The sequence below is a fragment of the Ilyonectria robusta genome (assembly GCF_021365365.1).
Source record: "Ilyonectria robusta strain PMI_751 chromosome Unknown BGZ61scaffold_29, whole genome shotgun sequence".
Lineage (NCBI taxonomy): Eukaryota > Fungi > Ascomycota > Sordariomycetes > Hypocreales > Nectriaceae > Ilyonectria > Ilyonectria robusta.
In genome coordinates this window covers 474,926-497,757 of record NW_025764463.1, presented here as the reverse complement: position 1 = coordinate 497,757, position 22,832 = coordinate 474,926, and the positions used below count along the sequence as shown (strand labels likewise).

Genomic DNA, 22,832 nt, shown 5'->3' with positions numbered 1-22,832 from the left:
GGAGGTCCAAAGGCCGAGGCTATTGCTTGTGATAACTCCACCTTTGGCGCCATCATCACATAAAATCGCCGAGGCGGTAGCACTCGACCGACTCATTCACTCCCTGAAAGGTTTCCCTCTTCCTCGGATTTTCCACAATGACGAGGCAGAATACTCGCGCAGCAACTCACCAGGCAGCCCGAAAGCGGCTCGCGGGCGCCTGCAAGGCCTGCCATGATCGAAAAGTGAGGTGCAGTCTGGCAAAGTCTGGCCCACCCTGCACAAACTGCTCGCTGGATGAGGTTGAGTGCGAGCTCCGAGCTCGCAAGTCGCAGAAGTGCGTATCTCTCGGTGTTTTGGTGGTCGCGGCTGCTGAAATTACCCACCACAGGACTTCCTCGGCGACTGCAACTTCGCACCAAGTGCTGCAGAGGTCGTTGGACTCACCCAGAGATCTTGATCAGAGAGATTCGTCCATAACCGTTGTCACACCCCAGTTGGATTCACAGCCAGGGACCAGTGAATTCCATGGTGCTACCCCACGCACTGACAACACCAGCAAGCCAGATGGCGTACCAAAAGACCGAGGTGACGCCCATGCCACTCCTCCCGACTCGGTGTCCCACAGCGAGAATGCGAGTGAATCGAGTTCCAGTCATTTCCGGCCATTCAGGTCGCACTTCAGCCACTTCGAAGAAGACGATGCGCTGAACGCGGACGCGCTTCTAGCCGACACTCCCATGTATGGTATGACGAACGAGCCCTTGTTTTCTTGTCCTGCCACCTCGCCCGTCACCCTCGTCGTGTTGCGGAAATGATATTTGCGTCGCTGAACCTGTCATAGCTGACCCCAAGGGCGTTTGTGCCATTGCAAACATTTGCGAGCCCGACGGAGCAGAGAAGAGTGGTCACTTCCTCCTTCCGAATGGCATAGTCTCCCTTCTGGATCCTGATGATCTCGAATACCTGCAACGCAAGGGTGTCTTCGTATTCCCTGAACCCCAGGTGCGCGATGACTTGATTCGAACATACTTCCATTATGTCCACCCATTCCTCCCAATTCTCGACGCTCAAGACATCCTCTCCCATCATGAAAGCGCCGCACTGGATAAGATTGGACCTCATCTTTTATGGTCCATGTACCTCGCAGCATGCAACGTAAGTTTCACGTGTGTTTATGATCCATTCTAGCACTAACCTTCCCAACCAATGTTAGTTCGTAGAGGAGGATGTCGTTCGGAGGGCTGGATTTCCAACCAGAAAGAAAATGAAACGGTCAATCTATCGCAAAGCAAAGGTATGAACCAGGTTGTCGCCTTTGTGATTTTTGACGCCGAATCATAACTGGTAATGTCTCGTAGGTTCTCTACGACATGCAATACGAGAGAGATAGAACAAAGCTGATACAGGCGGTGCTGTTGATGAGTTTCTGTTCTTCTGACACGGAAGATAAAACAGGCCCCTGGCACTGGATCGGAGTCGCTATCAGTCTCTGCCAGACGGCAGGCCTACATCGAAACCCCGACTCAGCGGCGAGCCACATCCCGCAGCAGCACCAAAGACTCTGGCGCCTCATCTGGTGGTCATGTGTTCATCAGGATGTATGGTTCTCGGTTGGCATGGGCAGACCGATGCGTATCAATTTGGATGACTGCGACACTCAACTGCCAGCCACCGGTGATTTCTATGCCGCGATTGCAGGTATTTCGGATACGCTTCGTGAGAATTATCTGCCGTCTGCCATGGGTGACCTATCACAGCTCTTTCTCGAGTTAATAAGACTTGGCATCGCCCAAGCCAACATATTGTCAAAACATTATCGTATTCGCCAGATACAACCGAATTCAGCCGACGTCGCGGGCATTGAGCAGCGAATATCAGCAATACATGACAAAGTGAGCTGTTTCAGATACTCCGAAGACCGCACGGTTTGCTATCACGCCTACCACTTGGAACTTTTCTTGCAGTAACTTCCCTTATGCCGCCATGTTCCGCCTCCGCTGAGTATCCCTCTAGATCAGTTCGAATCGTCTTGTACCGGCCGTACGTTCAGAGCTTATGCCAGAAAACTCCTCCCAGCATTTCCCAGGAATTGGGCTTGTTGATGGAGCGGAAAGCCAAGACGGCAGCGGCAGGATTCAACCAAACACTCGAGGCCCTTATAAATGCAGATATGATCTCGACGTGCCAGGGACCTGTGTGAGTGCCAATTTTGAGATTTGTTTCTCAATCAGACCATGAGGCCGTTGAATACTGACGAAAATCGCGATTCAGTTGCATTGCGCTGGTGCCACCGATGCAAGTTCATCTCCTGAATTCAACATCGGTAAAACCACTTGTAGCGACCATGGGACGACACAGCCTTGACATATGTATGCTCGTCGCCGATGAGCTCCGCAAGACATACTTCGGAGCAGAACTTGTCTACAGGCTATTCTCCCTGGCCAAGACACAGATAAATAATGGCAAGAGGAGGCAACTATCAACTAATGATTCCCAAGCAGCTAGCAACACCAACCTCCAGAATTCGATGCCACACTTATTACATGGTACAAGGGAAAGAATAGACGCTATAACGAATCAAGACTCTACCTTTGCCGGCTTTGAAGGTATTCTTGAAGGATATGAGTCCGTACACCCTCGATTTAGTTTATATCCATTGTGCAAGTATTGACACAGACACAGCTTTGCCCTGGTAGGCTCGAATTTCGACTTTACGGCCCCAATAATATCTGGTGATAATACTTCTTTAAGTCAGTTCAGTAAATGGTACCCGGATTTACCTGTTGAGGACTGCTTTTAGGGGAACGACATGGACTGAATAGTTCGCCTGACATACTTTAAGGGTATAATATATAACATTAATAGTTATATTTAAAGCTTTAAATATAAAAATTAGATAATAAAATAAATACCAATATCTTTATGTTTTATTTTCTTTAGTAACAAAAGATACTTCAAATAGTAGAATTTAAAAGGTTGTTAACTGCAGATAGCAGAATTAAAGTCAGAAGGGTTAAATTAAAGCTTCAGGCAGAGACCAGTACATAACAACTATATTATTCAGCTACTATTTCTTCTGGTGCTGGGTGTAGCACTTACTGTTTATCTCTACTATTTAAGAATACTATATAGCTTCATCAAGAGGTTAGGGTGCCCTAGTACACACATACCCAGAGGGGGGACTAGAAGCTCAACAGTAAAAAAAGAATACCAACAATAGTATCAACAATACAGACCATATACCCAGTCCATTTAAAGATTAACAATACACTCAGACAGACTAAGGTTTCTCGTCCAACCAGTTACCTTTCACAATACCTTTATAAGCTGCAGGTAATAGCTGTGTCTTAAAAAAGCTAGATCTTGGAAAAGGCAAAATCCTGATGGATATAAACGCTCTGCAGGCCCTATCACCTCTTCTGTTCCAGTCATCCTTCCATCCTCACATATACCTCAACCAACAACCCAACCAACAAATCAACGAACTACCCAACTGGGAATGTCTGCTCGCCCTTTCCGCCTTACGGTGCAGACTGCAGAGCTCTATCCGAGTTAAAATGGCTTTATAAAGGTTATAAATTTAGTATAATTTCTTTAGACGCGCCATCATTTCCCACAATGTCACGGGTAATGGGCGAGTTGACATACATCTCTTATCCTTACGAACTCCCTGCCTCGATGTTGAATCTTCGGCTTGGCTATTAAAATCATGCCGCTTAACACATTATCCCCTCCAAAACTCCTCCCAAGCCCTCGGCCATTTCTCCCTCTCTAAGCGTCCCAACCACTCCCGAAACTCTTCTGGCTCTTTGTACTTTATTTCAATCTTGCCATCTTTAATTCCCATCCATCCTTCCGCCGGTCCGCGAATGAATTCATGCCCGGTACTGCAATACGCTCGCCATTTTCCCCCACTAGCATTGTCACTGGCGACGCGCTTCACATAGCAGGTCTCACACCAATCACAGTTCGCACAAACGACACAACGATACATTGCCGTCTGATTCCAGCTCGTAATATCGCCAGGATTATCCAGGCAATATCCACCACAGCGGATGCCGCGGTGGCCGGTGGTGTCAAACTCGTCATTGTCATCAAACTCGACGATAGCGCGGATCCAGCCCTTCTTCCCTCGCACTGTGGGCTCTTTGTCGAGATGTTCAGGGGTGGCATCGGTAGCATGGCCGTCTTCATCTTCATCTTTGTCTTGCGCCGCTTCATCATCATCATCAGTGTCCTCCCACTCTCCATCGCTCCCACCCGTCAAGTTAATCCCCTCATCGTTGTGATTTAGCCTCGCAAGGAGATCCAGATTCTTCATCATCAGCTCCTTGTCCAGATGATAGAACTGTGCACTCAGTGCAATCGCGGCTTCGCTCTGCAGGCCCGGGAGACAAGCAAGCACATTGCACAGCTCACGCAAGGTATCTGAATCATTCCAAGGGTTCTCGTCGTTGAGGCTCGCCACGCAGTTGTTGAATGCCTCCGTCAACGTCTCTTCGAACTTGTCCAGTGGCCCGAAGCGACGGTACATTCTCGCGAGGATGGTGGCTTCAGGCCTCTTCAAATAATTCGACTGCGTGTCGCCCAATAGATGGGCGTTTCCGAGTTTCCGAGTCCCAAGGCCTTCAACTTCGGAAAGTGAGGCGCGCATTTGTGCAGAGCTCGTCGCTTGGAGAAATTCTTCGTAGATGATTTCGGCGAGCTCGCGGCGCGCGAGGTAAGGAATTTCCTCCGAGATGGCGTCTGTGGCCGGATCGATGCAACTTTCTGCGTCCAGGATCTCATACAGCAAGCTCTTGGCCTTGGCCATATCGCCCATACTGCGGCGACAGCCAAGTGCATACTAGTACCGTATTGGTGACGCCCACTCCAAGGGTGCAAGTTCCTGGACCAAGAGTTCGTACGTCGTCATCATGACCTGCTCCTGTCCCGTCTGCTTGGCCGCTTTCTGGTACCACCAGTTCACCTCATCCCAGTCCTCAGAAGTCACGGCGAGTCGTATCGGACCCCATGTCACAATGCTGGCGAGGATGTCCTCGTGCCGGCCGAGCTTGTCAAGAGCGCGAAGCAACATGCTGAAATCTTGAGCCGTCTTTCCCCGATCTCCAGAGTACACTGTCATGGCATCCTCCAACGACTTGACGGCGGCTTCGAGCATGTTATAATCGCCCTCGTAGGCAGCCCGCACAATAAGCGCGGTGTGAAGCAGGTCATCATACTTTTTGTCCAGGCCGGAGCGGTCGAGTGCGAGTGCCTTGCATACCTCATCATAAGCATCTTCGTCTTGATCCGTAAAGTCGTAGAGGCATTTGGCCCTCGTAATGAGCGTCGCAAATTTGTCGATGTCAGTTTCACAAATTTTCAGGCTCTCGTTGAAGGAATCTAGAGCGTAAACTGGCCAGTCAGAAAGGAGCACCAAGCCAATGGCCCTGTGGCCAGACGGCCCGACTTCGACGTCTTGGAAAGCAAGAACTAGTTGCGCGATTTGCTCGCAGGTATTTGTTTCTTCTTCCTCTGAAGAGTCGTCATCATCCTCTTCTCCGCCTCCAGCCTCATTGGCTTCGGCTTCATTTTCCTTGTAGAACCAGTAGCTTGGGTCCTCTTCGCCTGCTTCGTCAGGTGGAGGAGGACCTACATCAATCTCGCGCTGCTAGAAGTGTAAGGTGAAATCCAAGGTTGTGAGCATAGAGACATACAGTAGCAAACGCTTTCCATGCGAGATTAAAAGCCCGAGAAGCAGTGTCTTCGTGTATTTCGGTAAACCAGCGAATTACATGGTTGCGGGCAAGGGGCTGTAAAACTTCGGCTGGATTTTCAACCGCTCTCTGCGCCCAGCGCCTCACTTCGTCCGATAGCAGATTTTGCGAGCACTCAAGGGCCTTTTGCGCCCAGAGTTTGATGCAGTAAGGCAATCCTTCATCGAAGTCATCGTAACAGGTTCCTGCGTCGTGCTGTAACAGTTTCTGGATACAGTTAATTTGGCCGGACCGTCAATTCTCACCGTCTACACGTTCTAACTTACCTTCACAACATCCATTTTGTTCGAACAGATGTGGCAATATCGAGAATCTCTTTGAAATGAGCCATCCAGTAACTCGCCGCGTACTTCTGGAGTGTTCGCCTTGGATCAGCGCTCTCCAGTTCTCCCTGTTCTTCACAGCTGCAGAGCACCTCTGTGCAAGTGGTGAAGATATCGACATGGGAAAGGAGAGGTGACGTCTGTACAGTGTTATTAGGGACGTCCCCTGAGCGCATGTATTCACGAAGTGTGTTCTCTTGGAAATGAACAAGAAGTGAGCTGTCCGGTTGGAACTTGTCGCGATGCTTGACCCTGTCGGCTCGGTCGTCGGCCCAGCCCTCTATGTTGGAGTCACTCTTCACTTCTTTTTCTGGCTTCTTTTGTACGCGATCCTCCCAGATGAGAGTGCTGGACATATCCAAGATACTGGATATCGAAGTCAGTTCAAAAAAGGAGAATGGATTCCCGAATTCCAGTCTCATACCTAGAACATCTTCCTGCTATTTCCGCCTCGAGATCAATCAACTTTCTGAACTTCAACTTCAGCAAGCTGTAGGCCTCCTCGAGGGTCAGTGGGCGCTCTGCGAAAGCTATCCACGCGAATATGAGCTTCAGCAATGGCCGCTCTTGCTCTTTCAAGTTCTCTGAGCATGTAGCTAGCAAATTGTTGTAGAAACTAGGAAGGTCTTCTGGAAGTTCGTCGAGAGCTTTCATGGCTGGACGCTCAAGGCCCTTGGAATCAAGGTATTGCAAAATCCTGTCGGTGTATTGAAGCCCTGACTACGGTCAGCCATTCGTCCCTTGAGTTTTCTTGGGAACGGTACTCGCCATATTTTCCGTCTGTCATCACTTTGGCAACTTCTGCCTTCACATGGTCACTGAATCTGGACAATCGAGGAAGCGACTCGAACCTAGAGTCAAGCAACCTCTGCATCCCAGCCCTGGCAGCAGTTGGATCTATAGAAATAGTAGCAAGATGTTTGTTGACACGATACTTGCGCCATGTTGACAATAACTCGGAGTCATTGCCGGTGAAAACAACCTTAATCTTCCGCTGCTCGTCGACGGCCATTTTCATGTAAGCAAGGAGCTCGTTGGCCTGGTCGTAATTTGCTTGCTCAATGCTATCAATGACGAGGAAGAGTTGTTCGTTCGACTCCTCTTTGTACAGTCGGTCGATTGTCCACTGCCAGATGTTGAAAAGGTTCCACGTCGCGCAACACGTGTCGTCCACTCCGCTCGCAAGGGTCTCACGGAGCTTGTGGTTTTGGGTGGCGATTTGCAGACCGATTGACCTGAGAGCAGACTTGCCGGACCTGAACGGTTCGTTTGCTTCCTGGAAGAAGTAATATGCGACTGAGGCCTGAGGGTCGTTGCTCGACTTGGCTCGGAGTGATTCGACGATTGAGTAGGCCAGATGAGTCTTACCCAATCCTGGCTTCCCGGTAATCCAGAGGAAATTTGTCTCACCATCCTGCCATTCTTGGTACTCCTTTTGCTCATAGAGCCAAGAGTCCGTGCCGGGTACGAACGACCGACGCAGCTCTTTGAATTTGGCCGAGGGGCTTGGAGGTGACCCGAAAAACTGCTTTACGATATTCAACGCCCCCGATTTCCCAGTGACAGCGTCTGCCGCGGACTGCGCAGCCTCCTCGGCGTTCGTGTCCTGATCCAACTGGCTTCTCAACTCTCTGATGCTGCGTTGAATGCTAGCCAGTGAGGCGCTCTGACGCTTGAAATTCATTTCCTGGAGGTCGAATCCAGCCTCAATCCGTTGGCCTTGGTCTCTAAAGTAGACAACCATTTCCTCATAGACAAAGTCGATGTTCTGGCCGAGACTTCCTATCAATGCCTTAATTTCCTCGGTGTTTTTCACAGCCACCAAGCCGTTTGCGCGACTCAGACGAGAGATGGCAGTGGTAACATCGCCGTAAGCTGCGCTAAGTTTGGCGTCGCCGCCTCCTCCGACGAGGTTATGCAAGAATCTTAACGGCCTTCCTTCCCACATGTACCTGGTCTGAATAGCAAAGACGACCATGAGGGAGGTTAATGCCTCTGTGACACAATCCGCATAAGAGTCGCAGTCGGGAAATTTTTCCTCGATAATCTGGAGTGTCTTTAAGAAGGATCCAGCTTCTCCGATAAGGCTCAGCAACTGGTCATAGTCCTTGGATTGAGCCTGGCATGCTTTGATGGCATATGTTGCAACGGTCCAAATCGCGCTAGCAGGAGGAAAGGACGCAGCAGCAGAAGAAGCGACCTGATCGCCGATTCTCTAGGCGTAGTCAAGGTTCTTGCCGATGAATTGGCGTGCCTTGTCCCAGTTTCCACCGTCGTTTCGCCATTTCTCAAACGATTTTTTGGACGTGTCGACGGAACCCACGACATCGGCCAAGCTTGTGACGAGATGACTACCGTCTAGGCTGAGTTTGAGGCCTTTTTTTCCAACGGCATCGTTGTAGCATTGGAATGCATCTCTCCAGAGTAGACCTAGCTCCGTTGGAGCTTTTTCTGCAGGTTTCGCATCGACAACCATTATGGAAATGCAGCGCTTACTGAGACCGGGAGTGAAGACCGTTGGCAAGACGCCTGGATAACGGCCAAGATATACCGGTTGTTGGTTCACTGGCCATTGTGGTTGATGGTGCTGGCGTGCCGGTGATCCGAGCAGCGCTACATTCCTCTGTCAAAACAGACAGAATGTTGTTGCCATGGCTGGCTGGGCGAAATTAGCTTGGATTAGCGGACCTATAACCGGGTAGTAGCGTCAGCATCGCCACTTTCATGCTAGCGATTGGTGAAAGCTAGCTTTAGTGAAGTCCATGTCTATATTGGTGTGTCTTATACTTGAACGGAAGTAGACAGCGTATGGTTGATGACGGGTTTCTCTGGAGTAGATCTTATATTAAGGACCTCTTTGGATATGGAACATTATTTTATGAATTATTCCGTGCATAATTTCTCTCTCATTCAGCATGGTGGCCCAGTGCAGTGGTACCTTAAGGGAGTGTGGTGGGTATTTCGGAATGACCCGCGCTTGGTGTGACAATCTTGACAATCTAGATCAAAGTCACAAGTCTCTGCCGTGTCACTTCCTGCCCAAGTATTCAGGCAACAATTCCTCATGACATGTGCCTAGCCTAGGTACTACGTAGTAGGTGATGGATGCATTCCACTCCGTACGGGACTCGCCGTTTGCAGGCATCCAAACACAAGACAAAGGTAGGACATCAATGGGCTGTCCTGTTCCCCTACAGCACAGCAGTACGGAGTACTCTGTAATGAATGAACGAACGCGCATCTGGTTTGCTTCGATGCTTAAGCAAGATGGCGATTTCACAGACGGCGCAGGGGCCCTCAGCGGGCCCATAGCATAGACGCTTATCATCCCATTAGTCCGGGGATGTCTTCCGCTCTCAAACACGCCAGGCCGTATTCAAGCTCTCTACAGGGCCCCACGCCGGGGAGGGTGTAGCAGTGCAAGGTTCCGAGTGGTGAGCCTCTGGCTTTCTTCTTTAGCGTCCAAAATCGCTTCGCAATAGCGCCGAGTGGCGCGCCCAAGCGGCCGGGCATGCTCGTCACTGGTTGTCACAAGACGTTCCCCAGACACCCACATGTGATAAGCCCCTGTACCTGGACCGGAATGCGGACATTGTCGCGTTGGGGATGTGGGGATGGGAATACGGACAGGAATCCAACTGCTTGGACGGGCCACAGACTAGGGGCCACAATTGACAATCAGCTACTGGGACGGTTTGAGCAGGAAGCAATACTTTACAATACATTGCCTCGGACAAGAGGCTGCAGAGAGAACGCCATGCCAATTACCCTCTTGCCCCCAAAAGTTTGATCTGCACGCCAAAATCTTGTGTAAAGACGCCAACCACGCCACAACTCGCCCGAATTACGGAACACTGGGATCAGCGCCACATCCCAATGTGGATTGAGTCTGAGGAAACCCCCTTTAAATTCCTGGTACCCAGTCCGGATACGCGTCGGTGGAATTCTCACCTTTCCTCAGCACCAACAGCCTCAGGCTAAAATGTCATTCAAATATCTATAACAGAACGGGGTTCCCATCTCCACAGGTACGCCGAGAAACACCCTGGATCATGCCCGTCCGCCTGGGAATGGATCTATTCCTTCCAAGGTCGTACTCAAGGCTCCTGCGATGAATTCAACGAACGAGACGACTGTGGGGGCATACCCACCACCACCGGGCGTGGTGCCAAACTTCAAAAATCCCGAATCCATCGCTGTTCATGTTGTGCTCGCAGCAGTTCTCTGCCCGGTATTTGCGATTCCCATTGTTCTGTTGCGGCTATATACTAGTCGTTTTATCACCAAATGTTGGCATCTGGATGATCGCAAGTCCCCCCATCTAGGAAGGCACTGAGGACTTGCTAACGCAATGATCTAGTCTTGATTACAATTTCATTGGTAATGGACCCATTTGTCCAAGTTGCCATCTAAATGCGCTAATGCGTCAATCTCTAGATATTTGCAATTGGATACTCCATCGTGAACATCTTGCGTGGGTCTATCCTTCAAATCAAGAGATGTCTGAGATGGTGCTGACAACGCCTGCAGAGACGGGAAACGGGGTCGGAGTTCACCTATGGGATGTGCCGCTTTCTAGTTTTAACAGATTCATGATGGTATGGCCTTAAATTCTCCTCGTTTGCGCAAATTTGTTCTAATAGAAATTGTTATTTAGCTGGGAATTCCGGGCGCAGTAACGTACAACTTATCTACTCTTTTCACCAAAGTTTCCATTCTTCATTTCTATTTGCGTTTCTCCCAGGAGAGAGCATTCAAATTCGTCACATATTTTGTCATGTTCATTGCCGTGGGGTACTCTCTCGCAGCAGCATTTGCATTCTTGTACATGTGCCGTCCCATCCCACGGTATTGGGATTGGAGCAGGCCAGGTTCATGTCTAGATGTGGGCAGTGCTTTCATCGCTTCTGCTGTCTTGAACGCCGTCACAGACATCATCATCCTATGTCTACCCATCTGGTTGCTGAGGCCACTTCGGATGCGGCGACTTCAAAAGATAGGCGTGGCACTAGTTTTAATGGCGGGCGGGTTGTAGGTCCCCAATCCCCCATGGCGCTCTCGTCACACATTCCGACAGGGTTGCCTTTTGGAGTGAGCAATAAAGCTGACGTGTGGTAGTGTGTGCGCTGTGAGCCTTATCAGATTGGCGTCTATTCCATCCGGACTGAACGACCCCGACATCACATGGCGATATGTCATAAATTTAATATGGTGGTAAGAGTTGATGCCCAAGTCACTTGCTCAGCCGTGTTTCTAATCAGATGGAAACAGTATTGTTGAAATGTATTTTGGCATTATTTGTGCCTGTCTGCCTTGCTTGAGAGCATTTTTCAAACACCATTTCCCAAATCTGTTTGTCGTTCGGCACAGCACTGAGGCACCACTATCGGCTATTCCAAGCTTTGTCCACCATACGCGACAATCAAGGGAGCTCCACGCAAGCGCCAATAGAAGACGATGGTGGGACAGAAGTATGCTCTCGAAGTCAAAGCCAAGTGATACATCGAGCATGGAAGCCTGCAATTCAAATAGCACCCCACTGACTGATAGGGAGGTTTATTGTCCATAGAAGGCTGTTTTGCAAAATACACACGATACAGAAGAGTATGCCTAGAAACACATGGAAAGTGTTGGTTAGGTTACCGAGCTGGGATTGTTGATGGCTTCATCAAATTAACTGGGTCGCAATCTTCCTAAGATGACGCCGCCGGTTACTTCCCGTTAAGTCGGCTTGTCGGCAGTCTCTTGACGCGGTAGGGAGCTTTATACAGCCTAAGCATCTCCTTACCGATCCCCATGTCATCCCATGCTTCGCGCCGGTACCTTGCCTATTCGAGTCTGTTTCAGTCTGTTTCAGTCCCGACCCAAGCTGGTACGAGAGCCCTCGCTTGGCCCGGAGAACAAGATTCCACCAAGGAATAACGCCACCGATGTCGACTTGTAATGTTATCGTCGGCTAGGACGGCTATTAACTCATATCGAGAAGGCTTTTCCGGTTATTTGACTCACGGGGTGCGTGACTTGGCTTGCAGCAGCAGTATTCAAATTGAAATGAGGAGTTAATCAAGTCGAAGAGTATTACTAAGGGTCACCTATGTAAAAAATCCCTTGTCGGATCTGATTGTAAAAAAGAGGCCAAAAATGCCTTGAGGAACGTGCCTTGAGGAACGAAAGGTCTATGCCCCGCCCCGCCGGCCACCCCTCAAAACTCTTGCTTCTGATTGGCTCAAATTGGCTCAAATTAACTCTCGCTTCTGATTGGCTCCAAAAATGGCTCCAAAAATGGCTCCAAAAATGGGACCAGGATCTGTTTCAAAGTCCGTCATGATTGGTCGTCGGCTGCCTTTTTTCTTCTCCCTCTCTTTTGTCCTAGGAAGTGCGTTTCCCAAGCCGCCCGCCGCCTGATCCCCCTCTCTAATTCATCATCAAACTCTTCAGAATCTCGTCATCAAATCGGCGCAACGCCTCCTGAACTGTCCTGTCGCTCAGTTTCTCCAGTCTCGCCTGCGCCGCAGTCATTTCTTCGGGGACCCTGTTGCCCACCAGGTCTCTCTCCCGCACCTTGGACACGAGCATGATGCCGTCCAGCGTCCGGCAACGCGACAGCTGCACGTACAGGCTGTACGGGTCGCACTGCGAGGGGACGACGCGTCCGTCGACCTTTGTCGTCCGCGTCCCTCGCAGCTCCAGAGCTACGCGCTCGAACGTCCCGCCCTGCACTTTGTAGTCAGTGCACGCAAAAGCCGCCGCGCACGGCAGACCCTTTCGGCTGACATCGTTCTTTTGCCACGGCCGTTTCCGCTGGCATTGTATCTTAACGCTCATGGGCGTCAGGAGGATCGTGCCCTGCGGCATCCCGACGAAGTGAAAGTCTCTTGTCGTTTCCGACTCCAGGATTATCCCCGCGGGCGGCCCGAAGTGGATCGTCATGTCGGCCGAGATCCGATGGCCCGGGTACGCCTTGTCAGGAATGACCTCCACCGCCGTGTAACTGGCACCGTTGACCAGCTTCAGCCCCTGGTGGGTGTTGTGGTTCACGACGACCGGCATCCCCGGTACGAACATGAAGATGGCCGGCACCGGTATCGCACTGTCGTCGCCCTGGTTCAGAATCATGATGGCTTCTTCCTCGGTCGGCAGGCCGTCCTGCCATCTGTGCCCGGATATGAAGATTTGCATCATCGACTGCTGCTGGACCTGGAACGCCAAGGTTGCCTCTATGTTCAGATTCCACCGGTTCCTGTTCAGCGGCGTCACCACGGTGATACCAGTTTCCCACGGGATTCGCCTGCCTTCCCGGTAGCATCTTGAGTTGAGGAGGTCCAAATCGGTGCGGTCCTGCACGCCCGACCGGATCCGCTTTAGCAGTCTCTGCAAGTCCGGATCTCCGGCGGCGCGCACTTGCTCGTCCAGCATGACGACCATCGTGAATTTCTTCCACAGCGCGTGCGCCTTGTCGTGCTGGTGCCGTTGCTCGGCCTTGAACGAGTTGTCTACGTCCCACGAGACGGCCGTGCTGGGGAGGAGGATCGACCGGTCCTGGACCGGGCGGAATTGGTGGAAGTCTCCACAGAAGAGGACGATGGGGATCCCTCCGAAATCCTGCTGCGATCCGCGCAGTCGGCAGAGCTGCTCGTTCACGGCGTGCAGCGTTCGTGCTCCGAGCATGCTCACCTCGTCGATGACAAGCACATCTTTCTCCTGCCAGTCCATTCGAGACTGGCCGTGGATGAACCGCTCCGCCTGTTTCGGCAGCCGCACCCCGTCGAGATCTTTGCCCGTGTTCGCGCCCGCGCCTTGGTCTTTTGTGAACCCACAGGCGGAGTGGATCGTGATGCCGTTGATCCGAGCGGCGGCCGTCCCCGACGTCGCCGTGATCAGCAGACGATTCGAGACGCCCTTCTTGGTGAAAAGCTCGACGAGTGCCTCGATGACGCGCGACTTGCCAGTTCCACCCTCGCCGCCGACGAATTGGCAGAGCTGATCTACGTCGCCGTTCTCCCCGCGATGAATCATGTCCAGCTGGCGGCATATTATCAGGAAAGCGATCGCCTGTCTTTTGTTGAGCGTCAGTCGTGTTACTAGATCCTTGCCAGCTTCGAGGAAAGAGGTCGATGGGCCGAAGTGGACCTGCACACTTGGATCCGCGTCACCTGCCATCTCCTCGGAGTCCGCCATCGTCATCTGGATGTCCTCTTCCCCAAAGCCGGTGAGCACGCCACGCGCCGCTGCACTGCGGTCAGTCCCATGGGCTGAGGCCATGTTTTGTATGCCCTGGATCATTTTCACCCTCTCCTTGGAAGCACATATTTGCTGCGACTTGATAGCTTTGACCTGATCCTGTGGCGGCACTCCGGCGCCGGAATATATTCGTCCTGGCATGTCAATCCGTTTCGGCCCCCCTTCAGGCGTCACGGTGGCCTGGAGCTCGGCCGTCGAGCACAACGCTGACTGTTGAAAGCGACAGAGCTGCTGCGTCATTGCCAGGAGCTCCGGCGACCCAGCCGTGACCTGGTTCGTGCCTGCTGCACCTCTCACGACGTCAATCAGACGCGTTGCGTTACCGATGCTGTCAGACTGGTACACCGATGCGGCTTCTTCACCAGTCTCGCCTTCTCCTTCCTCGCCGGCACGTGCGGCCGTGAAGTCAGCGTCGCCGGCTGAGGCTGCCCATTGCCTGGCGTCCCGCTTTGCGTCTTCGGCGCATCGCCGGAGCAGTTGTACATTACCGACGAGGCAGGAGATTCTCGGAGACAGCGCCGCCCGTGCCCGCGCCCATATGTCGTTGATGTCGTCTCGTACTTCGCCCAAGAATGTTTCCCACGGCACAAATAGCGCAAGATGCTGCACAGCTGCTCTTCAGCACGAGAGTTAGTCCCTTCAACCCCCTTCGGTTAGGTCGTCGCCACACACATACCTACGATGGCACGACTCCTCTTCGTCGTCTTGCTCAAAATCTTTGCTCAAGTACCCGTCAAGGCAGACGACGGCATGCTTTCCTGGCCGTCTTAGCACCTGCACCCAGTGTTTCCCAGGCGCCCAATTGCTCTCGAACGGCACCTCTCCCCAAGCACCGGAACTTCCGTCCTTGCCAACGCGTTGGAGCCAGACGAGCGAAACATAGTCATACAGGCACAGACCTCGCAGGACATCTCCACGATGGTGATAAGCCTCAGCGAAACTGATTCTTTGGCCTGCTTCTTCCACGACGATCGACTCGTCCACGGAAGCGTCCGCGACCGCTGTGCCGCTCTCTTGCCGGAGGTGTCGCCACCGTCGGAAGACGTGCCAGTAGAGCAGGGATACGTTCAGGTACGCCCAGGCACTGCTGTTCGTGAACTCGCTCGGGTACCCTAGAAGATGGGCAACAACTTCGACTTGCGATAGAGGCTGCTCCGTGAATATGCGGTTCGCCACTCTCATCAGAAACTGTCGCGTCTTGTTTTTTGTACCGTCCTCGTCGCCGACGGCGCCGCCTCCCGCATCCTCCCCAGCGGCCGGCTGGCCACCTGCTGAGACAACAGGCAACAGTTCTGCGGCGGCGGCGATGCGCTTCCACGTCGGGTCCTCTACTTTGGTTGCGTAGTTCGTGACGTAATAGACGAGGGCCATGGCTTTCCGCTGCGTCGCTATGAAGGAGATGTCGTGGTTGTGGCGAAGCCCCACGGCGATGGCCTTGTTCCACCGATTAACCATGGGGTGCGTCCTGTGAATCTGCAGCACGCCGTCTGGCGTGAATGCAGTTTTGTCGACCAATCTCCATGGCGCCTTGAACCGACAGAGGTCGCCCTTCCGTCTCTTCTTGCCCAGGGAGTACTTGACACAGGTCGGACTGTGGGTATGAATCTGCGTTGCGCCGGCGCAGAAGTTGGCTTCCTCGTCAAACGCTGCCGAGAACTGCTCGGTGTTGACCAGCAGGGAGGAAATATCGGACGTCACCGACCGCTCCGCTTGCACGGCGCAGAACCCTTCCAGGTCCAGATCCTACCTAGCTTGTCAGCCTAGTCCCGTTTTCCCACCAGAAATTCCGGATGGCCAACAGCACGCATTGAACATTACCTCGCAGAAGACACTGTCGATGTATTGGACAATGCGCTCACGATACGCCACCTGATCCTCCTCGTGGATGTCGGCAAGCATAGAACTCAAGTGCGCGTTTCCATGCAACCAGAGCAGCCCGTGGACGTGAAGCGCCCCTCGTTCGTTGGTTTCCACAGCGCCATAGTACTGGATGATACGCCCGAAGACTGACTCTTCTCCCACTTTCACGTAATGCTCGAAGAACAACGTCATCTCCCTGTGGAAAAATAGGGCCGAGCTCATAGGGTCCGAGATGGACAGCCGCATACGCTTGAATGACATGTCAAGGCTTCGCAAGAACTCTTCGGCTGCCTCGGGATCGCGTGTGCGGTACGCTGCCAATCGGAGCTTCACTGGGTTCGTAATGTCGTTTGGGTTGATGGTGAACCAAATGGCAGGCAGGCCATAGCGAACGATGAGCGCCTGGATCTTGTGCCGCATACTGAGACGGAGCTCCCTGGACATAGGCTGGCGGTAACCATACAGCGAAAGGCTCCTGAGAAGCTCTTTCACACCCTCATCGGTGGTCCTGCCCGAGCTCTCCAACTCCGCCCTAGCTGCCGCTAATCTGTCTGCAGTCAGCGACCGTACGATGCGCTCCACCTTGCGGAAGTTCTTCCTCGTCACGCTCAGCATGCTGACACGACGGTTCCTCGACCGCACGCCCATGTTGAACACGAGAAATGCGAAAATGTGGTGCGTCGCAAATCGGCCTCCATGGCGCCGCAGCACAATGTCAGCCCAGGTCCGAAGGCTCATGTTTCGAGATGACAAGAGGCCTCGCGCCACCGCCTCTGCTCCAAGGATATCATCGGGACCTCTTCCCGGCTCCAACGTGGCTTCTTCGGCCAGCCGTGGGCCCCCAAAGCCGAAAGGTAGTAGCGTGGGGAACGTCTTCGCGAAGAACGAGGCTTCAAACGAGTCGGCAAATTCATCCCCGCGACGAACATGGATGTACGGCTCAGAGCCATCGGCATACCCTCGCCGGCTGTCTCCCGACGATCCAACCCACGTTCTCGGGCCCATACGACCGTCGTCATCATTTTCACCGACAGCGTCGCAGGCGAACCGCAATTTCTCGGCGTCCGCTACATCTGGCGGTCCGTCCAGTGCGAACATTCCAGACGAGGTGACCTCGTTGATCGGTTTTACCGTCTGGTCAGGCTCAGCGTCCCTTTCAGCCGGAGACTCGTATGCCTTGTTTTCCCCTGCTGTTCCAGTCTCGCATCTAGGCGAGTTTTCTCCTTGATTGAGCGCGGTGAGGATTTCCTCGATATCCACCGAACCCTCGTCGTCCATAGCGCGCTCCGTGGGCGGCACGACTTGCGCCGTTCGTGTCTTTTCCCACGCCGACGGCTCGTTCCGCTCCATGCGATCGTACACACACGCCGGCACCCCATGCGGCGGGGCTCCCCAACTCTCCATCTCTGCCGCGTCAATCTCGATCTCGGCATAGTGTGGATTGTTCTTCTTCAGCCAGACAAGGGCCCTCTCAACAACTCGCCGCCTCACCGATAGGAGGCTTGAAAGATCGCTCGGTCCCGGCTTTTCCGCGCCCTGCCACGACACGTGGATCTCGTCCATGACTCGCACAAGCGGATGGGGGAGCACATTCGTGGCCAGCTCCTGCACATTGTTTGGGAACACCGTGATGTGGCCCTTGACGTGCCTCGGATACCTCACGGCCTGCCTGTGGCCGCCCGGAATGCTATACCTCGTCACGAACCCGTAACACGAATTCAGCGCGATGAGCTTCTCCTCGACCAGCGTCAGACCCTTGAGCTCGTCGGGAAACATGTGCTCACAGCCAAGGCGGCTGTGAAGCTGGGCCGCTGGCGACAGGCTCCCATGCGCCAGGAAACGTACACACTCCACACAGACCGAGACGGTCTCGCCCTCGGGAAAGCAGCGCCGGCATGAAAACGGCGAGCGGCCGCCCTTATCGATGCAGCTCGACAACCATTGGTTCCACGTCGCCTCTCTCAATTCTTTTTTCGCGCGCTTACGGTAGCACAGCCCGCAGGTCCGTATCGGCAAAGTGCTCGCATCGTGGAACGCTTTGTAGAAGTCACTCACAGTCGACACCTTCCTCTCGTGCGGTATTGGCGCACAACAAGTCTCCTTGTTGGACAGGCTCTCCTTCACGGCAAACTCCTCCTCCAAGGAGCGCAAGACGCTGGCCAGATCTTCCGCTTGCAGTTCTCGCCTCCTCTGCCTCCGGATCCCAGTTCGGATCCGTTTCACAGGGGGCTGCTCTCTCCTGGAATAGCAAGCTCTCTTTCTCAACCGCCCGAGCAGCGTCGACTCCATGGCCTCGTCTCGCCGTGGCAGATCTGCTTCTCCAGAAGCAGCTCGGCGCAGTGGTCGTGGCAGCGACCATTCCGCTAAATGGGCATCCCCCGCTGCACCCTCCATCTCCCTGGGCCGGATGGCTCGCGCGGGACACGGGCCAACATCGTCATTCCGAGGCCTTGACCTCGTTATAGGCCTTCCGCGCCGACGCTTTTCTGGAACGACCGCAGCCGCGACACCTCCGACCTCATCTCCTCCGTGGCTCTCGTTGGGCCGCACGGCAACCGCCGCCCGCAATGAGCCACCCACCACTCTTGGCTGCAGACGCTGTCCGCTCAGCGAAGCGTCCGCTAGCTCGGCCACGGCATCATGTTGTACGCGAGTCGACACTGGACGCTGCCCCGTGCCTCCTGTATTGGAGGCACCGCTCGCGTCCGGTCTTCTCTTTGGCGGCCGACCGCGTCGCCGACATCTCTTAGACAGCCCTCGTGCAATTGCTGTTGCCGCTTGGTCGCTGCGCCCAATATCGTCCAACGTTAATTGCTTGGGGTCGGTAGGCCGGACCGTGGTTGCCGCATTCCATCGAAGGTGCGAAGCACCGCTAACCACCGCCGTATCGCCCTGCTCATCATCTTCAGGACCCCTCTCCTGAGGCAAACAGTGTCGACGAAAGAGCGGGGGTTCAGAATTCGCCGCCTCCGGCGCGCCATGTTCCCTGAGCGAGGAGGGCCGCCATGCCAACGTTCCCGGTCCAGCAAACCCCCCCGTCCCTCCAAGCTCTCCATTCTCAAGCTGGCCTGATGGCGGATGTCGCGCGGAACCTCCACTATTGGCCGTATCATGAGACTTCCGTGCTCTGTTAGACCGCAAGCCGCCTCGCGGAGGTCTTCTGGGCAACGACCTTGCGATTGTTTCCGCATGCTGTCTCCATACGGTCTCTTCAACCACGGGTTGCTTGGATAGAATCGGCCGGAACTTGGATACTGCGCTTGCCGGCGACTCGTATGTTGACAAACGTCCGAATCTCCCGTGTCGTGCGCTATGCTCCGTTTCCGCAGCCGCTACCACATCTATGCCGCTCCCTACCGTGTCATCTCCCTGTCCCCTCTCCGACACACTTACATCATTCCCCCCGATTCTATTCCCTACTGACCGTGAGCAGGCTCCCGTGCGAGCAACCGTTTCATTTGGCTTGGCCACAGCACTATTCATCCTGCTGCTACCTTCTCGACATCGATGACTCCAGGCGGACGGTAGATCACAAGGCTTCCGCGTCGGACCCTCTTTAGTTGCACGATTTCGCTTCTGGACGATGATGATTATACTCCTTAATACGGCATTGGTTCCTGTAGTATCCGAGCCCTCCGCTAATCATCCCCTTAACCACCTATAACCCTTCCTCTATGCCTACAGCCCAGACTCTTGCTCAACTGCCGACGTTGCCCTTTTTGGCGCCGCAACTCCCATCCTTCAAGTCGGTGACACACTCAAGCTGAAACCGTTGCTACCCTGATATCAGCTGATTCCATGTCGTCACTTCGCCTTCATTCACCTGCTTCACAGAAGAAGACACTACTCCATCCCCTACAGTCACATCTCACTTCTGACATTTGACATATATCACTTTCAATGACGTCTCTGGCGCCAGATCGACCTTGCCCATGACCCAAACCCCGCATTCTTCATCTACTTGAAACCTGACGCTTTCCCGGACTGTCGTCTACAGTCTGGGCTCTGATCTGCCGAACCCCGCATCCCAGATACTGTGGCCCGCGAGAGCTACCCCTGCATCTATATCCATATAGAGACCAAGCCATCGTCACCTCACTCACTTCCTATTCTGCTGTTCCCTACCGCGGCACCTACAATCCTATTACCTCTTAACGTTCGTCTCGGATATTCTTGGCTCGTTTCCGACAGCCACTGCTCCAGTGTATCATGTCTACTCCCGCTCCCCTCGCCAATGGCCCTTCGAACCCGCGCAAACCTCTCGAGACCCAGACAAACGCGGGCAGTGATATGTCCATGATGCTTTTCGTCCAGCCAGACTGCCCGTCCAGGTTTGCCTATCAGAACCAGTATCACATTAAGGGACTTAACGCAGAGGCATTGGCGAGGGTCTTCCTACCTGCCCCGTCCTGGATTTTGACTCCCGAGTATGCGCAACTTCGGTCAGACCCCTACAACCCCTCCAGCTGCATCTTCTTCAGCCTCAACCTTTCCATCTACAATCAACCAGTCATTGCCTCAGAATGGTCCGAGCAATGGTTCTTCATGAACGGTCGTGTTCACCCGTACGCCCTGACCTGGGAGGTTGAGCAGCGAGATGGTCTAGAGTCGGATACTGGTGCCATCACACAATACACCATTCCGGCTCTTATCATCCGTGATCAGGGCTACCAGCCGTAAGCATGCTGCATACAACTGACCTTGAAATCCCCCCCTGACTCGAGTCAAAGCATTCTCCCCCGAAACTTTGCCTCCATAGACCACTTCCCCGCTATTCCTCCCGTCGTCGCGTTCACCGGCCCTGTTGTCGGTTCCGGCTGCACAATGCTACGAAAGGAGTCTATTCCAGGACTCGACGACGTCCAGTTGAAATGCTGCGGCTTCGTCCAACTTTCTACATTCGTTGCCCCCGGAAAACCTGATAAGACACCCTTCAAAGGCTTCCATCCATTCCACGTCTTTGTCATCTTCCCCATCCATGCCAATCCTTGGGCATCTCTGTGCAAGAAAATAGTCGAGAGACAGGACACCCAGTTTCAAGCTAACGCACTTTTCACTTGCACGGGCAAAGTTGTCAGCCTACTCGACCACAGCATCATAATGCACCCGCCCGGCTTTAACCGGGACTACGTTTTCATCGTCGTACCAGATACCTGGACCTTTCTCGACAGGGCCACATCCAAATTGGCCTCCGCAGCCCTATCACTCTCTATCCCACCGAAATAACCGTCCTCTGGCCCTATGGCCTTTGGGGATGCCAAAGCTATATTTGCCTCTCCACCAAAACCAACGGTTCACCAATCTCCTCCTGCCCCGTCCACTCCTCCCACGTCTGCGTCGCTCGAACCGAGCACACCACCGACGAAGCGAACAAACTCTTACTGCAACCAGACCCCTACGAAGAAACGACGCCTGTCCCCGGCCTCTTCCAGTACCATTCCCTCTTCTCAGAGCAATGAGCCAATCAGATCCCTCGCCGTTTCGGCTTCCACACAAGATGAGCTTGATGTATCAGAGGCGGATGTTCCCACTACCTATCGTCCAGATCCGCCCGCATCCGATTCAATCACAGCCTTCTCGTCAGACTCGCCCCGACCACATCGCAACCGTCATCCCCCAAAGAAATATCAGGAAGTTGAATAAGGATCCACTCAAAAAATCCCCTTATTGTAGCAACAAATCGTCACTCCGTACAGCAACAAATTGACTGAGATATCTGTTTATCCACCCACCAGTGTCAACCATCAATATTCTCCAAAGTACGCAAATGCTCCCCGCCCACATTGCCCATCCTTGGGCATACAGACCTTGTAAATCTTCCACTTTGCCCTTTGACGCTCCCTCCCAGTATCTTTTCCCATACATACCTCATAGAGGCGAATTGGACATTTGGTCATGATGGATACATGATTCTACAGACGCAAGGTTGCGTCTCCATTCCACGACATTTTCAATCTTGCATTGTGTTTCATGACCCCTCACTTCCTACACCAGCATACCCTTGAAAGGACCCCTATGTGACCAACATCACCCAACCCAAAGCCAATATTCGCACTTGACAGTTACTTTTCCATCCAACACATCTCAACTGGCCTCGAAACTGCCATAGCCAACTTCGTTCCTCAAGGCTCTTTGCGCAAGCCGCGACCGGCTTGCCTCTCCTGTACAATCTAGAAGGCAATCTTAGCTGTACACAGGCTATAGGAATCCCCAACTTCTGAGTGGCTAAAAATCCTAAATATATAGGTCCAACTTAAGAATCTGTCTAAAATACCCCTTAATAAATAAGCCACCTACCCTATAGTAGATTACTAATCAAGAACCTGATAATATATTTAATTTGCGAATCTGAAGTATTTTTATTTAACTGAATAAACTTAAGGATTTCTGTGATTTGAATTGGCTTAATTTGACTTGACTTGGGATAGTTAGAATTGATAGCCGCGCTGTCGTCGGTCAGCCACGCTGCGGGCCATCTAAGCATCGCTGACCTCTGTTTTTGTCGGATCACCCCTTGGATACGCGAGTGTAATATAGTTCCATTTACCATGTCCTTGACGGTTGCAGTGAAACTGAAATTTTGGTTCGGTTACGATGACCTGTCTCCTGACTCATTAGATGTTGCTGGAAGAGTCTCACTCTACCTTTATTCTTCAGCCTATGCAAC

At 53.0% G+C, this 22,832-nt stretch overlaps 5 protein-coding genes across 5 annotated transcripts; 3 read left to right on the top strand and 2 right to left on the bottom strand.

Annotated features, from left to right (window-relative positions):
* Positions 1 to 137: 137 nt before the first annotated feature.
* On the top strand, positions 138 to 2,814 carry BGZ61DRAFT_431098 (fungal-specific transcription factor domain-containing protein; the record flags this gene model as incomplete). The annotated part of the gene is made up of 8 exons (XM_046243837.1): positions 138 to 330; positions 547 to 726; positions 824 to 1,137; positions 1,196 to 1,276; positions 1,341 to 1,945; positions 1,996 to 2,178; positions 2,254 to 2,607; positions 2,665 to 2,814. 8 exons carry the CDS (start codon positions 138 to 140, stop codon positions 2,780 to 2,782), a joined length of 2,028 nt encoding a protein of 675 aa, XP_046097584.1. The 3' UTR covers positions 2,783 to 2,814.
* Positions 2,815 to 3,640: 826 nt separating this feature from the next.
* On the bottom strand, positions 3,641 to 8,540 carry BGZ61DRAFT_559659 (uncharacterized protein; the record flags this gene model as incomplete). Its single annotated transcript, XM_046255767.1, has 7 exons — positions 3,641 to 4,828; positions 4,877 to 5,632; positions 5,760 to 5,948; positions 6,034 to 6,430; positions 6,489 to 6,780; positions 6,833 to 8,277; positions 8,359 to 8,540. 7 exons carry the CDS (start codon positions 8,538 to 8,540, stop codon positions 3,707 to 3,709), a joined length of 4,383 nt encoding a protein of 1,460 aa, XP_046097583.1. The 3' UTR covers positions 3,641 to 3,706.
* Positions 8,541 to 9,998: 1,458 nt separating this feature from the next.
* Positions 9,999 to 12,056, top strand: BGZ61DRAFT_122838 (uncharacterized protein). The gene is made up of 7 exons (XM_046237049.1): positions 9,999 to 10,371; positions 10,425 to 10,444; positions 10,502 to 10,538; positions 10,595 to 10,662; positions 10,722 to 11,095; positions 11,183 to 11,278; positions 11,336 to 12,056. Exons 1-7 carry the CDS (start codon positions 10,176 to 10,178, stop codon positions 11,631 to 11,633), a joined length of 1,089 nt encoding a protein of 362 aa, XP_046097582.1. The 5' UTR covers positions 9,999 to 10,175; the 3' UTR covers positions 11,634 to 12,056.
* A 4,843-nt stretch (positions 12,057 to 16,899) lies between these two features.
* BGZ61DRAFT_484365 (uncharacterized protein) lies at positions 16,900 to 19,648 on the bottom strand (the record flags this gene model as incomplete). The annotated part of the gene is made up of 2 exons (XM_046249601.1): positions 16,900 to 17,055; positions 17,093 to 19,648. 2 exons carry the CDS (start codon positions 19,646 to 19,648, stop codon positions 16,900 to 16,902), a joined length of 2,712 nt encoding a protein of 903 aa, XP_046097581.1.
* A 726-nt stretch (positions 19,649 to 20,374) lies between these two features.
* On the top strand, positions 20,375 to 21,891 carry BGZ61DRAFT_431089 (uncharacterized protein; the record flags this gene model as incomplete). Its single annotated transcript, XM_046243836.1, has 2 exons — positions 20,375 to 20,783; positions 20,925 to 21,891. The coding sequence occupies 2 exons, from the start codon at positions 20,375 to 20,377 to the stop codon at positions 21,389 to 21,391; spliced, it is 876 nt and encodes a 291-aa protein (XP_046097580.1). The 3' UTR covers positions 21,392 to 21,891.
* Positions 21,892 to 22,832: the final 941 nt, after the last annotated feature.